General features: G+C 41.3%; 1 protein-coding gene across 1 annotated transcript in view; it reads left to right on the top strand.

Annotated features, from left to right (window-relative positions):
• The first annotated feature begins 11,640 nt into the window (after positions 1-11,640).
• The window catches only part of CRYL1 (crystallin lambda 1), a 171,657-nt gene continuing 167,062 nt past the window's right edge, over positions 11,641-16,235 (top strand). Inside the window, exon 1 of the mRNA XM_081129903.1 lies at positions 11,641-11,924. Coding sequence (XP_080986029.1) covers positions 11,779-11,924 — 146 coding nt within the window. The 5' untranslated portion in view covers positions 11,641-11,778. The remainder of the gene's footprint in view (positions 11,925-16,235) is intronic.

Below are 16,235 nucleotides of genomic sequence, written 5' to 3' on the forward strand. Positions count from 1 at the left end.
ATCAGATATATCCTTGGCAAATATGTTTTCCCAGACCGTGGGGTTCTTTTGTATTTTGAGGCTATGTTCTTTTGCTGTCAGAAGCTTTTTAGTTTGATATAAGTCCCACATGTTTTTTCTTTTGTTTCTCTTGCCCTAGGAGATGTATCAGGGAAAATTTTATTTTTGTGTATGGAGAAAGTTGGTGGTCTAGTTTCATTTTTTTGCATGTATCTGTCCAATTTTCCCAGCACCATTTATTGAAGAGGCTGTCTTTTCTCCATTGTATGCTCTTGACTCCTTTGTCAAATATTAACTGACTATAATGGCTTGGGTCTATTTCTGGGGTCTTTGTTTTGTTCCATTGGTATATATGTCTGGTGTTGTACCAATGCCAGATTGTGTTGGTTATTATGGCTTTGTAGTACAGTTTGATATATGGTAAAGTGATCCCTTCCACTCTGTTCTTTTTTTGTAAGATGGCTGCAGCTATTCGGGGTCTTTTTGGTTCAATATACATTTTCAAAATGTTTGTTGTAGATTTGTGAAATATGCTGTTGGTGTTTTAATAGGAATTGCAATGAATCTATAAATTGCTTTGGGTAGTATGGGCATTTTAATGATATTAATTCTTCCAATCCATGAGCATGGTATATATTCTTCCACTTGTTTACATCTTCCTCTATTTCTTTTTTCAGTGTCCTATAGTTTTCCGAGTACAGGCCTTTTACATCCTTAGTCAATTAAGTTTATTCCTAGCTATCTTATTTTGTTAGTTGCAATGGTAAATAATATATTTTTTTAGTTTCCCTTTCTGAAAGTTGATTGTTGGTGTATAAGAAAGCCACCGATTTCTGGATGTTGATTTTGTATCCAGCAATCTTGCCAAATTCATTTATCAAATCTAGTAGTACTTGGATGTACAAATCTAGGAGTCTTTAGGGTTTTCTATGTACAATATCATGTCATCTGCAAATAATGACAGTTTTACTTCCTCCTTTCCAGTTTGGATGCCTTTTATGTTTTCTTCCTGTCTGATGGCTGTGGCAAGGACTTCCAGTACTATGTTGAATAAGAGTGGTGAGAGTGGGCATTCCTGTATTATTCCTGTTTTTAAGGGAAATGGTTTTAGTTTTTGACCATTGAGTATGATGTTGGCTGTAGGTTTGTCATATATGACCTTTAGTATGTTGAGATATGATCCCTCTATTCCCACTTTGCTGAGTTTTTATCAGAAATGGGTGCTGGATTGTGTTGAATACTTTTCCTGAATCTATTGATGTGATCATGTGATTTTTGTCCTTAATTTTGTTTATGTGATGTAGCACATTTATTGATTTGCGGATGTTACACCAGCCTTGCATCCCCAGAATAAATCCCACTTAGCCGTGGTTATGATCTTTTTAATGTATTGCTGGATCTGGTTTGGTAGTATTTTGTTGAAGATTTTAGCATCTATGTTCATCAGGGATATTGGCCTGTAATTTTCTTTCTTTGTAGTGTCTTTATCTTGTTTTGGTCTTAAGATGATGCTGGCCTCATAAAAAGAGTTTGGGAGTTTTCCTTCCTCTTGAATCTTCTGGAATAGTTTGAGTAGAATAGGTATTAATTCTTCCTTGAATGTTTGGTAAAACTCACCTGTAAATCCATCTGCTCCTGGACTTTTGTTTGCTGGGAGTTTTTTGATTACTGCTTCAATTTCATTAGTTGTTATTGGCCTATTCAGATTTTCTGCCTCTTCTTGATTCAGCTTTGGAAGATTGTATGCTTCTAGGAATTTGTCAATTTTATCCATGTTGTCCAGTTTGTTGGCATGTAGTTGCTCATAGTATTTTCTTACAATCCTTTGTATTTCTGTTGGGTCAGTTGTTATATCACCTCTTTCATTTCTGATTTTATTTATTTGTGTCCTCTCTTTTTGTTTCTTAGTGAGTCTGGCTAAAGGTGCATCAATCTTATTTACCTTTTCAAAGAACCAGCTCTTGGTTTCATTGATTTTTTTGTATTATTATTATTTTTTTTAGTCTCTGTGTCATTAATTTTTGCTCTGATCTTTATTATTTCCTTTCTTCTGCTTCCTAGGGGCTTTTCTTATTGTTCTCATTCTAGTTCTTTTAGTTGTTGTGTTAGATGGTTTAGTAGAACTTTTTCTTGTTTCTTGAGATAGCCTGTAATGCTATGAACTTTCCTCTCAGGGCTGCTTTCACCATGTCCCATAGGTTTTGGGTTGTTGTCTGTTCATTTTAGTTACTTTCCATGAAGTGTTTGATTTCTTCCTTGATCTCATTGGTAACCCCTTCATTGTTTAATAACATGCTATTTAGCCTCCATGTGTTTGAATATTTTTGAGTTTTTTTGTAGTGGTTGATTTCTAGTTTCATGGCATTGTGATCTGAGAAGATGCTTGATATGATTTCAATCTTCTTATATTTGTAGAGACTTGCCTTGTGCCCTAACATGTGGTCTATTTTTGAGACTGTTCCATGTGCACTTGAGAAGAATGTGTATTCTGCTGCTTTGGGATGAAGTGTTCTGTAAATGTCAATTAAATCCATTAGGTCTAGTGATTCATTTAAGGTCTGTGTTTCCCTGTTGATTTTTTTGTCTTGATGATCTGTCCACTGACAACAGTGGGGTGTTAAAGTCCCCCACTATGATTGTGTTGGTGTCAATCTTCCCCTTAAAGTCCACCAAGAAATTTTTTATATATTTAGGTGCTCATATATTGAGTAATATATGTTTATAAGAGTTATTTACTCCTGTTGGATTGATCCTTTAGTATTATGTAGTGACCATCTTTTTCTCTTGTTATGGTCTTTATTTTGAAGTCTATTTTGTCAGAAATGAGTATGGCTACTCTAGCTTTCTTTCCTTTCCATTTGCACGGAATATTTTATGATATCCCTTCACTTTCAGCCTGTGTGAGTCTTTTGCTCTCAGGTGGGTCTCTTGTAGACAGCATAAATTTGGGCCCTGTTTTCTTATCCATTCAGCTACTCTGTGTCTTTTGATTGGATCATTTATTCTACTTACGTTTAAGGTCACTATTGATATATACTTATTTGATGCCATTTTCCCCCTTTATGCTGATGTACCTTTCTCTCACTATTCCTTCTTTGCCTTAGAGCAGTCCTTTTAGCATTTTTTGCAATGCTGGTTTGGTGGTACTGAACTCATTTAGCCTTTTTTTGACTGGGAAACTCTTTATTTCACCTTTGATTTTAAATGATAGCCTTGCTGGATAAAGCAATCTTGGTTGCATGTTCTTGCTTTTCATTACTTTGATACCTTCATGCCACTCCCTTCTGGCCTGAAGAGTTTCTGTTGAGAGATCCAATGTCAGCCTTATGGGGGTTCCTTTGTAGGTCACTGCTTATCTCTCTCTTGCAGCCCTTAATATTCTCTCTTTGTCCTTGACATTTTCCATTTTAATTATGATGTGTCTTGGAGTGGATCTCTTTGGGTCCCTCTTGTTTGGAACCCTCTGTGCTTCCTGAACTTGTGTGGCTTTTCCCTCACCAGCATAGGGAAGTTTTCTATCATTATTTCTTCCACCAAGTTCTCTATCCCTTGCTCTCTTTCCTCCCCCTCTGGAACTCCTATAATGTGAATGTTGTTTCACTCCATGTTGTCACAAAGCTCCCTCAGACTCTCCTCATGCTTTTTAAGTGTTTTTTCTTTTTCCTGCTCTCATTGAGTGTTTTTTTCTACCTTATCTTCTAAGTCACTTATTCTATCCTCTGCTTCATTGAGCCTGCTTTTAATTCCTTCCAGTGTATTCTTGATATCATATATAGTATTCTTTATTTCTGTCTGATTCTTGTTTATGATATGTATCTCTTTTTTCATGTTTTCACTAAGTTCCTCAACCTTAACATCAAGTGCCTTGTTTTTCTCATTAATTTCCTTGAGCGTCTTTATAACCATTACTCTGAACTGTTTCTGATAACTTGCTTAACTCCATCTCATCAAAGTCTTTTTCTGGTGATTTTTCCTTTTCTTTAGTTTGGGGGTTGTTTCTTTGTCTCCCTATTTTGGTGGCTCTTAGTGTTTGTATCTGTATATTAGATATACTTGCTGTCTCCCAGTCTTATTGGGAGGGTTTTTGTAGTGTGAGTCCAGTGGAGGCCAGAGGTGTGTTTTCCTTATACTTCTGAGCCTTTTGCTCTAGGCATGTCCCTTTTGTGGGTGTTCCTTTTGTGGATTCGTTGGGCTCTCCTGTTGTGATTGGGTCTAGATTGTTGCTGACCAGTCCTTGGGAGGACTCTCCTCTCAGCTTGGCTAACTATGTGTGTCTCAGCCCCAACCACATCATATAGGCTATTATATGGGTGCTGGCTAGGCAGGACAATACACACCTAAACTTCCAGGAAACAAGAGGAATCTTATATAATATCCTGGCAGTCACAATGAAAACAACCCAAAATAGAACTTGGAGAGTGAAGGGAGAACACAAATTCTAGAGGGGAAAAAAAGAGAGAGGAAGAAAAGTAAAGCTAGAGAGGGAAGAGTATATTGTTGTAAATAGTGAAAATTTAAAAAATAATAATAATAAACTAAACTAAAATGTAAAAAATAGAGAAGCTACTGGGAGATAAAAGGGGCAGAGAAAAGATTCTGAAAGAAGGGCAAGAAAAAAATTAAGGGAGGGAATAGGAATAGGATAATAGTTGACAATTAAAAAATAAAAATACAATAAAGAGATAAATGGAAACTAACAATCAAACAGGAAAACAGAAGGGAGAAAAACAAAAGAGAGAAAGAAAAGAAGAAGAGAGGAGAGAGAGAGAGAGAGATAAAGCCAGGGCAGGGAGGGAGTCTAATAAGAAATATGGGGGAAACTAGAGAAAAGTAGTAAACTTATTTCTTATAATGATAAAGTCCCAGCAATTAAGCAGAGAATATCAAGACAATCTTAATAGTAGAAGCAAAGATAAAACAAAACAAAGCAAATAAACAAAACAAAGAAACGAAACAAAAAACAAGCTAAGAAAAACAAATTTCTTACAAAAAAATTAAATTTTTTAAAAAAATTATAAAATTTAAAAAGAAAAATTTCTTTTTCCCCTTTCTCTTTTCCTAAGGGGCCGGGGGGGGGGGGCGGGGGAGAGAACGTCAATCAGGTGAGTTTCTTCTGGGCAGCTTATGTTGTCTGTGGCTCACTGTTTTGTATGTTGAATTCCATTCTCCTGGGAGGTACTTGTGTATCAGCCAATTGTGAAGAGCTGTCTAGGTTTGGCTCTGGTGTCCTTAGGTAGTTGGTTGATCTGAGGCTCTCTGTGGACCACCTCTTCTTGTCAGCTATTTTGCAAACTTGTAGTTGCCTTGTCTTACTCCAGAGTCTTCTGAAGAGTCTTTAGGGTGCAGGATGGCTATTATAGCTCAGGATATCACTCCCTTTACTTAGAGGTTTTGCTGTTAAGCACTCACTGTGAGGAAGTTAGTCTCTGCTCCACAGCCAGCTCCTTAGTTTCTACCCTATCTTCCAATTCTAGGTCCCTGTACACTGGCCTGCTGCAGTTTCAGACTGACTTCAGTCTGTTGCTTTTTCTCTATGGGCAGTTTCAGCAGCCAGGGCTCAGTGAGTTCAATTAAAAAATATTACAGTGATCACTTTGCCTGCCCAGCCCCCAGAGGGGTTTTCAGCTTTTCCTCCATTTCCCCAAAAATAGTCCTTGAGAGTCTTATTCTTGTAATGTCCTCCTGTGAGCTGTTATCCCTTCCCCCTCTGGACTGTGCCCTATGGGGTGTATCTGGTGCTTCAGTGAGGTGAACCAGCCCCTTTCCTGTTGGTGGTGGTGCTCCTAGGCTGCAGGAGAGGTAGGCATGGTTTGCCTCTCCATTCCCAGATCTGGTTGGCTGGTTGCACCAGGCGGGCACCTCAAACACTCTGCTATGCAGACACAAATCCCAGCTTTTGCTGGTCTGTCCACCCAATGCAAGCCAGGAAGGTGGAAGCCAGTTCGGTGATCAAAAACTCAAAAATGCACAAAGCAACACACAAGCAGAGAATCCACCCTGCAAGGTCCCACTGCCCGCATGGCACCCAACAGGAGGGGGCCAAAAGGCACCCAATAGGAGGGGGCCCAAAGTCAGCTCCGCACAGCTCCCCTGCACAGCTGATCTCAGTAAAGCTGGGGTGGCTCTGCACGAGCCACCACGGCACCCCTTAGTCCAAAATTCCAGGCTCTGCCCACCAGGAGCTCAGGGTGGGAGGGCTCTCTTCTCCTTCCTGGCGCCACACAGATTAAATGCTTTCTGGGGCTCAACACAATGCCTTACAGGAAGGCAGAGGGTCCCTGTGTGTGGCTGCTCAGTGAAGACCTCTGGTCCCTTACTACTCAGTTGCCACACACTTTGGGACTGCCTTTCCTATGGTCAGCACCCTGAGCATAATAAGCAGGTTGCAGCCGCCAGTAGAAGCTTTGTTTAGCTAGGAAGGTGCAGTTTCCTCCTCACGGGCACACTGTTCACCTGGGTCCCTCTGCTCTCTGTGCAGGGCACTCTTTCCTTTCTCCTCTGCTCTGGGGTTGTGATCCCCACTTTTGGATGCCAGTCCGCACTCCCAAGGGGAGGGACCTTTGCAACCTCTATGTCTCAGGGGCTCAGAGCAGTATAGGCTTCAGGGGGCACTCCCTGTTTCTACAACCCCCCTTACCAGACTCTATGATGTTTCTTTAGTGCTTCCTACTCAAAATATGTCCACTCAGGTATATTTCTCTGTTTTTTCCAAGCTGGTTATGTAGTATTTTAGGAGTAAATAGAGACCGTGGCTGGGAGCAGGGATGCCCTGCTTCTTCTCCCAGTGCCTCCATCTTCCCCCAGTCAGGACCAGCACTTTTTAAAACAAAAAGCCAACACTGTAGTGAGCAGCAAACAAACCACTCTCCTTTGACCCCAAGAGTGAGTAGTTGTGCAGGTGTGGGGAATATCTGGCCCGCAGACCGCATATGGCCCGTGAAATCATTTGGTCTGGCCCTGCCAAGCAACTGAAGCAGGACTCAAAATTCAATAAATCTAGGAGCTTTTTCATAGCTATTTTTTTCTTATTTATCTTTATTGTTGAAAGTATTACAGATGTCCCCTTTTCCCCTCCATTGATCCCCTCCACCTGGCATCCACCTCCTCCCCACAGGCCTTTACCACACTATTGTCTGTGCCCCTGGGTTATGCATATATGTATGTAAGTTCTTAGGTTAATCTCTCCTCCCCCACTCAGCCACCACTACCTTCCCTTGGACATTCGTCAGTCTGTTCCATGCTTCTATGTCTCTGGATCTATTTTGTTCATCAGTTTATTTTGTCCATTAGAGTCCATATATGAGTGAGCTCATGTAAAACTGAATCATGAAAAATCAGAAAGCCTGGCTAGGCCTATAACAACTGATGAAATTGAAGCAGTAATAAAAAAAACTCCCAGAAAACAGATGCTCTGGTCCAGTTTCAAAGGGGAGCTTTCTAATTCTTTAAGGTGTAGGGTTAATTTATTATTATTATTATTATTATTATTATTATTATTATTATTATTGTTTTTTGAAGTAGCCCTATAGTGATATAAACTTCCTTCTCAGGAATGCTTTCATTGTGTCCCATAGATTTTTTGTTGTTGTGTGTTCATTTTCATTTATTTCCAGGAAGCTTTTGATTTGTTTCTTGATCCCATTGGTAACCCATTCATTGTTTAATAACATGCTATTTAGCCTACATGTGTCTGAATGTTTTGGGATGTTTTTATAGTAGTTGGTTTCTACTTTCATGCCACTGTGATCCAAGAAGATGTTTGATATTTTAGTCTTCTTGAACTTGTAAAGACTTTTGTGTCCTAACGTGTGGTCTAACTTTGAGAATGACACATGTGCACTTGAGAGGAATGTACATTCTGCAGCTTTGGGGTGAAATGTTCTGTAAATGTTAATTAATCCATCTGATCTAATGTGTCATTTAGGTTCACTGATTCTTTGTTGATTTTTGGTCTGGAAGACCTATCCAGTGAAGTCATTGGGATGTTAAAGTCCCCTACTCTGACAGTTTTGCTGTTGATCTCTCCCTTAAAGTCCTCCAGAAGTTTTTTTATATATATTTAGGTGCTCTTATATTGGGTGCATATATGTTTACCAGAGTCATATCCTCCTGTTGGATCAATCCCTTTAGTATTATGTAGTGACCTTTCTTGTCTTTGGTTATGGTCATTTTGAAGTCTGTTTTTGTCAGAAATGAGTATTACTACCCCAGCTTTTAAAAAATTTCCATTTGCATGGAAAAATTTTCCCATCTCTTCACTTTCATCCTATGTGAGTCTTTCGTTCTGAGTTGGGTCTCTTGTAGACAGCAAATATTTGGGCCACGTTTTCTAATCCATTCAGCCACCCTACATCTTTTGATTGGAGCATTTAATCTATTTACATTTAAGGTTATTATTGACTATTGTCTTATCTATTACTTATCTACTGTCATTTAAATTCTTTATGCCTATGTTTCTCTCTCTATTTCTTCTTCTTATTACAGCAGTCCCTGAAACATTTCCTGCAATGCTGGTTTGGTGGTGATAAACTCCTTTAGCCTTTTTTTTTGTCTGGGAAGCTACTTCACCATCTATCTTGAATGATAATCTTGCTGGATAGAGTAGTCTTGGTTTCAGACTCTTGTTTTGCATTACCTTGAAAACATCATGCCATTCCCTTCTGGCCTGTAGAGTTTCTGATGAGAAGTCAGTTGACAGCCTTATGGGAACTTCTTTGTAGGTAACAGATTGCTTTTCTCTAGCTGCCTTTAATATTCTCTCTTTGTCTTGAATTCTTGGCATTTTAATTTTGATGTGCCTCTTTGGATTCTTCTTGCTTGGGACTCTCTGTGCCTCCTGAACTTATGTGACTTTTTCCTTGACCAGGTTAGGAAAGTTTTCTGCCATTATTTCTTCAAACAGGCTGTCTATCCCTTGCTTACTTTCTTCCCCTTCTGGCAGTCCTATGATGTGACTATTGTTGTTTCAAGTTGTCCCACAGACTCTTAGGCTGTCTTCCTGTTTTTAAGTGCTCTTTCTTTTTGGATCTCTAATTGAGTGATTTTTTTCTACCATCTTCTAATTAGCTAATCTGATCCTAAGCTTCCACTAATATACTGTTTATTCTTTCCAATGTATTCTTTATTTCTAAGCTTCCACTAATATACTGTTTATTATTTCCAATGTATTCTTTATTTCTGTTATGTCATTCTTAATTTCCTTCAGTTTCCATATGTGTTCTCATGTTGCTGAGCATCCTTACCGTAAGTATTCTGAACTCTATATCTGATAGATTGCTTATCTCCATTTCATTTAGCTCCTCTTCTGGAGACTTCTCTTGTTCTTTCATTTGGGGCTTGTTTTTTTGTCTCCCCATTTCGACTGCCTGTTTGGGTTTGTTTCTATGTATTAGGTAGATCTGCTAGGACTCACTCTCTTTTTGGAGGGTTTCTGGTGAAGGCCAACATCTGAAGCTGTTTGTGACTGGCCTTGAGTGCCATTTGGAGCTATCAACAACTTGTGGATCCCTCTGCTGGGGCTGGGTGCATTTGGAAAGAATTAAGATGTGCACCAAGGTCTGCTTTCTAGCCCTGGGTCTAGAAGCATATCAGGCAAATACTCAAAGTGTCCAGCAATCCACCTTTGCCTGTAGGCTGACTGTTAGTCTCTTCAAGAGCCTCAGGCTGTAGACCACAGCATGGTGTAAACACAGGGTGGGGCTAGAGGTTTTCCAATTATGTGTGGCAATTGCTTTATCCATAGGCAAAAGCTCCCTGGATGGTGAAGATCTGCTTCAGAAATATGTCCTTTGTAGTCTAGGGGAATGACTCAACAGAGGAGTCCACGCTCTATCCTCAGAGACCCCTAACCCTGGATTCTCCTCACACAGCTCTAGTCCACTTTGACCTCCCTCTGCTGGAGCCCCAGGCGAGTGGCTGCAGACAAAATTTTGTGCTTTGGCTCTTTAAGAGGATGACTGTATTTCTAGCTGTCTCTCTCTGGCAGACAGAAACCCCACTACTTCTCATAGCCAGATGTTATGCGGTCACCTTTCTCAGTTCTGGTGCTCTGGGCTTGGGGTTTATACCCGAGTTCTCAGTGGGAACCCTGCACAGCTGATCTATCCCTCTGAACCTTCAGCTGCTGCCTGTGGGAGCCTCGCCAGTATTTCAAGACTCCTCACTTCATCTCAGTCTCTATGCACTCTGCACTTTAGGTCCGTGGTTATGAGGGTGCTCTCTAGCTCGTCTTCAGTTGATTATTCAGGACAGTTTTTCTATTTTTCAGTTGTAATTCCAGTTTGGTCCTGGGCGAGTGTCAGTGTAGCTTCCCCTTAATCTGCAGCCATCCTGGAATTTCTCGCTAATTTTTAAGTTGATAATTTTGTATGTTCTGCGAATGTTATAAATATCCAATTGGCTCTTGGCAGAAAAAGGTTCTCCAACCCTGTTATAATCACTTTGTGGGTGGCTTTACCCCTTTAACTGCCTCTGTGAATAGCTACATAAACTGTTCAGTATCAGTAGATGGATAAACCTTGCATCTGACACTCAGCAGGAATGTGCAGGGATGCTCAGGACTCATGGTGATAGCTCTCCTAACAAGATACTGTGATATGTCTCTTCAGAAAGCCTGTGACAGTTTAGGCCTGCCTTCAATTGTGCAGTAAAGAGTCTTGGTTGTCAATATGGGAACATCATCAATCTTTGTACTTTTAGCCAATTTGATGGGTGAAGGATGACTTATGTTTGTTGTGTACTTTTCATTTTTCTTGAGTTGAGCACCGTTTCAAATGTTTATTGATAATTTGTAAAGTGGTTCTTCAAATCTTAGCCTTCCCTCTGACATCCCTTTTTCCATGTTCCTGGCTGGGGAAAACAAGTAAAGGAAAAGCTCCACTTGTCATGAGTCTACTGGTGGTGGAGGTGTTTTCCAGTTGAGTAATAATCATACTGAACCGGATGACAGTGGCACTTCCCTGCATTGTGTGCTGTGTGGACACAAACTGCTGTCATGTTATGTGTGATGCCCTTTCTTCTTGATCTGTTTTCTCCTGGGCTCCAAAAAGGCCCAGGCATCAGGCAGGGTGACATTTCCTTTGAAGGAGGAAGTATAGTTCAGATAGCACCCACAGTTCACATCCCCTTAGCTTACTGTAGTGGAATCAAACCAGTCTCCAGTTTTATAGGTTCATGGGTCTGAAGCTTTCCTTTCTGCTGTCCTAATGGGAAGGCGACAGTGGGTCAGTGTAATTTCAGCAGTAACTGCTCTTAGTGTAAAGCCTGAGTTGGGGTGTACTGATGGGCTATTGATACCTTTAAACATGAAATCCTAGTGATAGTTTCCTTGGGGTCCTTTGTTGGTGGAGCCTTGTGCCAGCCTGGAGGTGCCCCCCCCCCCCCACACTGATTTTAGGATGCACTGTGGAAACTTGAAAAATAAACAATGGTGAAGGACTACGGGGAGGGTGCAGGGTGGAGGGAATCAATGGAGCGAAAGGGGGACATTCGTAATACTTTCAACAATAAAGACAAACAAGAAAGAGAAAAGAAAAATAATGAATTACTGAACTCTGCGTGTCTGGTCTCCGCGCTTCCCACCGGCATTCCCTACAGCCGGTTTTGCTCGGCCAGCTCCGCCCCAGCTCCTACGCACCAGCTGGGCGTGAGGGAGCTGGAGGCTCTGTCCCCTGCCGCGCCCTTTCGGAGCTAGGAGCCGCGTCGGCCCCCTGGTCCCGCCTGAGCCAATCCGCAGCCAATCCAGAGCCAACCTGGGCTGCTCGACTCTGAGCGCAGCCAATGGGCGCGGGTCACCGCCCACCTCGCGCTGGCGTTCGCTGCGCCCGGTCGAAAGCCAGAGACGGGCAGTTGCGCCCGCAGTTTCTCTGCCAGCCGGGCTCAGGCATGGCGACCTCGGCGGCGGGGCCCGTAGTCATAGTTGGCAGGTAAGCAGCGCCTGCGGGCCCGCGGAGGGAGAGCGGAGCACCCTGTTGGTTCTCTCCGCGCAGACGCAGTGGAGGGTCGGAAAGCGGATGGAGCAGGTTGCGCGCAAACACGGTTTAGGGGACTGTCGGGTGATGCAGCTGGCGAGCGAGCCCACTTGAACCTGCGCGTCATTCAGTGTGAGCCTGAAGTCTGTCTGAAGAACTGAGTTGTTAACTATTCCCACTTATGGAAGAGAAAACCGAGATTAAGCAGTCTAGGCACCCAGGTCCCAGGCAATAGCGACGGAGATGGGAAGAGCCCAGAAGGGAGTGTCCGGTGCCTGGGGGGCGTGGGAGCGCGTTCTGGTCTCCACGGTGCCGCCGGGGTGGGAACTGGTGCTTGGCGACGGAGAACTTTGGAGCCCGGTTTGCTAAGGTGTGTCAGTCAGCCTAAATTCCATCGAAATTGTTCTGGTTGGTGCTCCCACCTCCTTTTATAGTTCCTGTTATTTTTATTTAAAAAGGCATTTATGTGTACCTTACCATCGGTAAGCTCTCGTATCACTCTGTCCATATGTTGATACTATCCGCCTGTTGATACCTGCTGTCGATAGTTAGAAGCACCTTATTTGGGGTGGCTTTGTGACCCTTTATGCCACTAAGGTGTTCGCCTGTCCGTCCCCCGCTCCCTCCCTACCCCCCGTCAGTTTTACAGTCTTTTAAAGGAAGGAGTCAGTTTGCCTTTTGTCAGCTTTCTTTTGCTCGCAGAGCAGGGGCATTAACTCTGTCCTTGTCCTTTCCAGGCACGTGGGTATATGTGGCTGCGTAGTAAAGGAATATAAAAAATATCCATGTGTGTACGTGCACTTTGCATTAGGTGCGGTGACGGCTTGCCTTGCACTGTTGATGTCCAGCGCTGGAGCGGCGCCGCCTCTGCACCTCATCAGGGCGGAGGAGTGCAGTTCCGGGTGGGAGCTGCCACTGGCCAGTCAGTCTGTTTCTGATTCCTTGAGGGAGGGTGACAAGGAATTAGGGGATAGCACAAACTGTAATGGGCACGGGACATGGCACAGGATAGATATTCCTGTCTATCCCCACACTCTCAGCACCTCAAGGACACTTATCTCTGCTTCAGGGGTAGCACTGCTTTCCTGCCTGTCATCCTTTTCTCTCCCTCCCTTTCCTCTCTTCCCCTTTCTTTCCCTTTCTCTCTCACTCCCATAGGTGATTCCAAAAATAACATCCATTTAAATTCCCTAAAACCTGGTTGAGTTTCATTCTTGGATTTCAGTAGACCAAAAAATAACATATTTCAGTTTCAGGAACCTGTTGGGCCATTGTTTTTCCATCAATGCTAGATTTATCAATATCAGATTCCCTCTTAGAAGTCCTTGCTAGAAATATAGTCTCTATTTAATTCTTATCCACTCATCTTTTCTTAAAGGCAACTCTTTCTTAGGACCACTTAGCTTTTCTGTGAACCCCAAGGCAAGCCCCTTCAGAATGGTGGGCTTGAGAGAGTAAGAGTGTGCTTTTGAAAAGTTAAGAAAGGAGTGAAGGGCTGCAGGAACATAAAGAGAGGGAAAATCTGGTAATGACAACTTTAAAAAATGGGAGTAGAAATGGGTATCCTGTAGACAAATTTGCATTTGGGTGGAGACCTCAGGCATTCATTTCTGTTGGCTTTACACATCTACAGAGGAACTTATTCCTGTATATAACTGAATAACTGAAGTTTATTAAACAGACACCTCATGTAAATTGGAGTCAGGAGGGCCTGTAGGGGGGAGCTCTCATGTCCTATCCCTCAATGTCAATTACCCCAAACGGGAAGAACCATGCTTAGGGAAGAAGTTTTTCTACTCTGCTGCTCAGGAGAATTTTCTCCTAGGGCAACCACTCAACCAATGAAATACTGTTACAGCTCAGCCAATGAAAAGCCATTACCAATGGACTCTGTTTACAACAGTCCCTCTTAACTCCCCCTTTCCTTTTTCCTCTGGACTTGCACGAGCTTTGCCCTTGGACTGCATGTCTAGAATTGCAATTCTTTGTTGTTCATAAACCCATTTTGCTGGAGAACTATCAGGCTATTTGTTTAAGGTCAACAACTAATATGGCAATGTGTTCACCCACATTTTAGACCTTGAGCTTGGTTGAAAATAGGAATCTGTATGGGGGAGAAGACCAACCTTGTCATATTACTGGTTCTCCTTTTCACTGGGCATACTCTTTCAGTCCTTCAGGACTGAGCTCAGGAGCCATCTCCTCCAGAAAATGCTCTACTTCTAAGACCTTCCCCTTAGAGTAGAACCTGTACCTTCCTGGTCCTAGTAGACAGATGTTTGAGTGTTTATAACAGCGATTACATTGGAAAAAAAACCTGATGTGCAATGTGAAGGGCTTACTAGAACATTGTTTTATATCAAGTAATGCATCCTTGAACTAGTCTTTATTTTTTTTCTATTCCAAAATTTTACTTTAGGTGACTATGTATATTTTTTGTAAGAAACTTTCTGAGGCATGAATTTATTTCAAAGTGCTACTGTAGATATTTTCTTGCTAATTTTTGCATTTAAATGCACAAACACAGATGTATATATGGAGACACAGAGAAAACCATAGGGTGTTCTAATTACTTGAGTCAGCTCAAACACTAAATTTGTTCTTCCTAGGGAATTTTTAATAGTTCTTATTGACAAATATCCCATAGTCTTCTTATATCAAGAGTGTAGGGACAGTTTTACTTCAACTTTTAGCAAGTAAATAAGTGACTGTAGAATGGAAGGTTACTTTAAAAAGTATCTAGGGTAGATTTATTCAAAGCTAAGTGCCACTAATGATAAAATTAGAATTGAACCAACTTTTTTGTCCTGATGCTTTGTTACTGTGTAACAATCCACTTTTATGAATTTAAGAGCTTTAAAGCATATTAGAATAGTCAGAATGGTAAGGGTCCATTATATGATCCTCAGGCATCTAGGGGTTTAGAAAAAGTTAATAAGATGTCCCAGACTCTAAGAACAGGAAGCCAATGGCCTTTGGGCCTGATGTAAATTAGTACTGAGGACAAGAAAGCCCAACAGAAACCAAGGCGGTGAACTTTCCTTCTGGGCTTGTGTAGTCTGTGCAATCTTTATACCTCTCTTTACATTAGTCAGCTCTGTACATTCCCTTTGCCTGTGCATGTTCACTTTTCTGCCCCCTCCCTCAGTTCTTTATCTTGCACATTCCTGCAACCCCACCATCATAATGGTTCAATTCTAGTTCCTATCACTGACTTACAGTTTCTATATTTTGGGCCTGATTTTCAGGAGAGAAAATCTGATTGGCTCAGCTTCTCTATGCGGATAATCATTGGGTACTGGTAAGCCAGTTTATTGGCTGCTTCAGGTCATGTGTTCACTTCACCTCTAGTCATCAACAACTGAGTATGTGTGTGTGGGGAGGGTGTGTGGTAAGGGTTGGTAGTGGATTCCCAGCTGTTAGCATTCTGCTTCTGGTAGGCCCTATAGGGGAATGTGGGCAATACAGGCCATGAAACCTACTGCAGTAAAAATAAACCAACTTTGTCTTTAATGCCTGATATATGGACTATAACTAATTTCTCCCCAAATTTTTATTATGAAAATTCTCAAACACACAGAAAAGGTGGAAGTACAGAAAAAAGAATACCCACACACCCACCTGTGTTCAACAATTGTTAAAAATTTGTTATATTCGCTTTATCTGTGTTCAATTTACTTAACCAATTATGAATATTAAATGGTTAGCTTTTAATTTTTTGCTAATATAAATTCTACTATGAACAGATATCTTTGTGCATTGCCCATATGAACTTAAAATTAATTTTAGAAGTAAAATTTTTAGGTCAAATACTATAAACACAGTTTTGATACAGGGTGTTAGACTGCCTCCTGATACTTTACATCAGTTTTTATCTCCCCAGTAGTTTGTGTGTACCCATTTCCCCACAATGTCATCAACACGAAGCATTGTCAGTCTTTAATCTCTGTCATTCTGATATATATGTTATTTGCTATTAGACTAAAGCAGTAGAATCTGTTTTCAAGTTAGTTATTGCCTGTTCATATACTTTTTTCAGGCTTTTCCCCTCTCATGTTTGTTATGTTCATCTTTTACTTCTGGGTTTGTAGGAATTTTTATATTTATATATTATAAATATTATTTCCTCTTGGACATTTGTCTCATGTTGATTTTTTTTTGCCATAAACAAAGTTATTAAAATCAGTTAGTTTATTTGGCTTACACTATTCAAATATGAGGACCTTCGTGTGTTGGAGTATTGTAAAAAATATCTTTGATGGAAAG

This window comes from Miniopterus schreibersii, assembly GCF_964146895.1.
Source record: "Miniopterus schreibersii genome assembly, chromosome: 2".
NCBI lineage: Eukaryota > Metazoa > Chordata > Mammalia > Chiroptera > Miniopteridae > Miniopterus > Miniopterus schreibersii.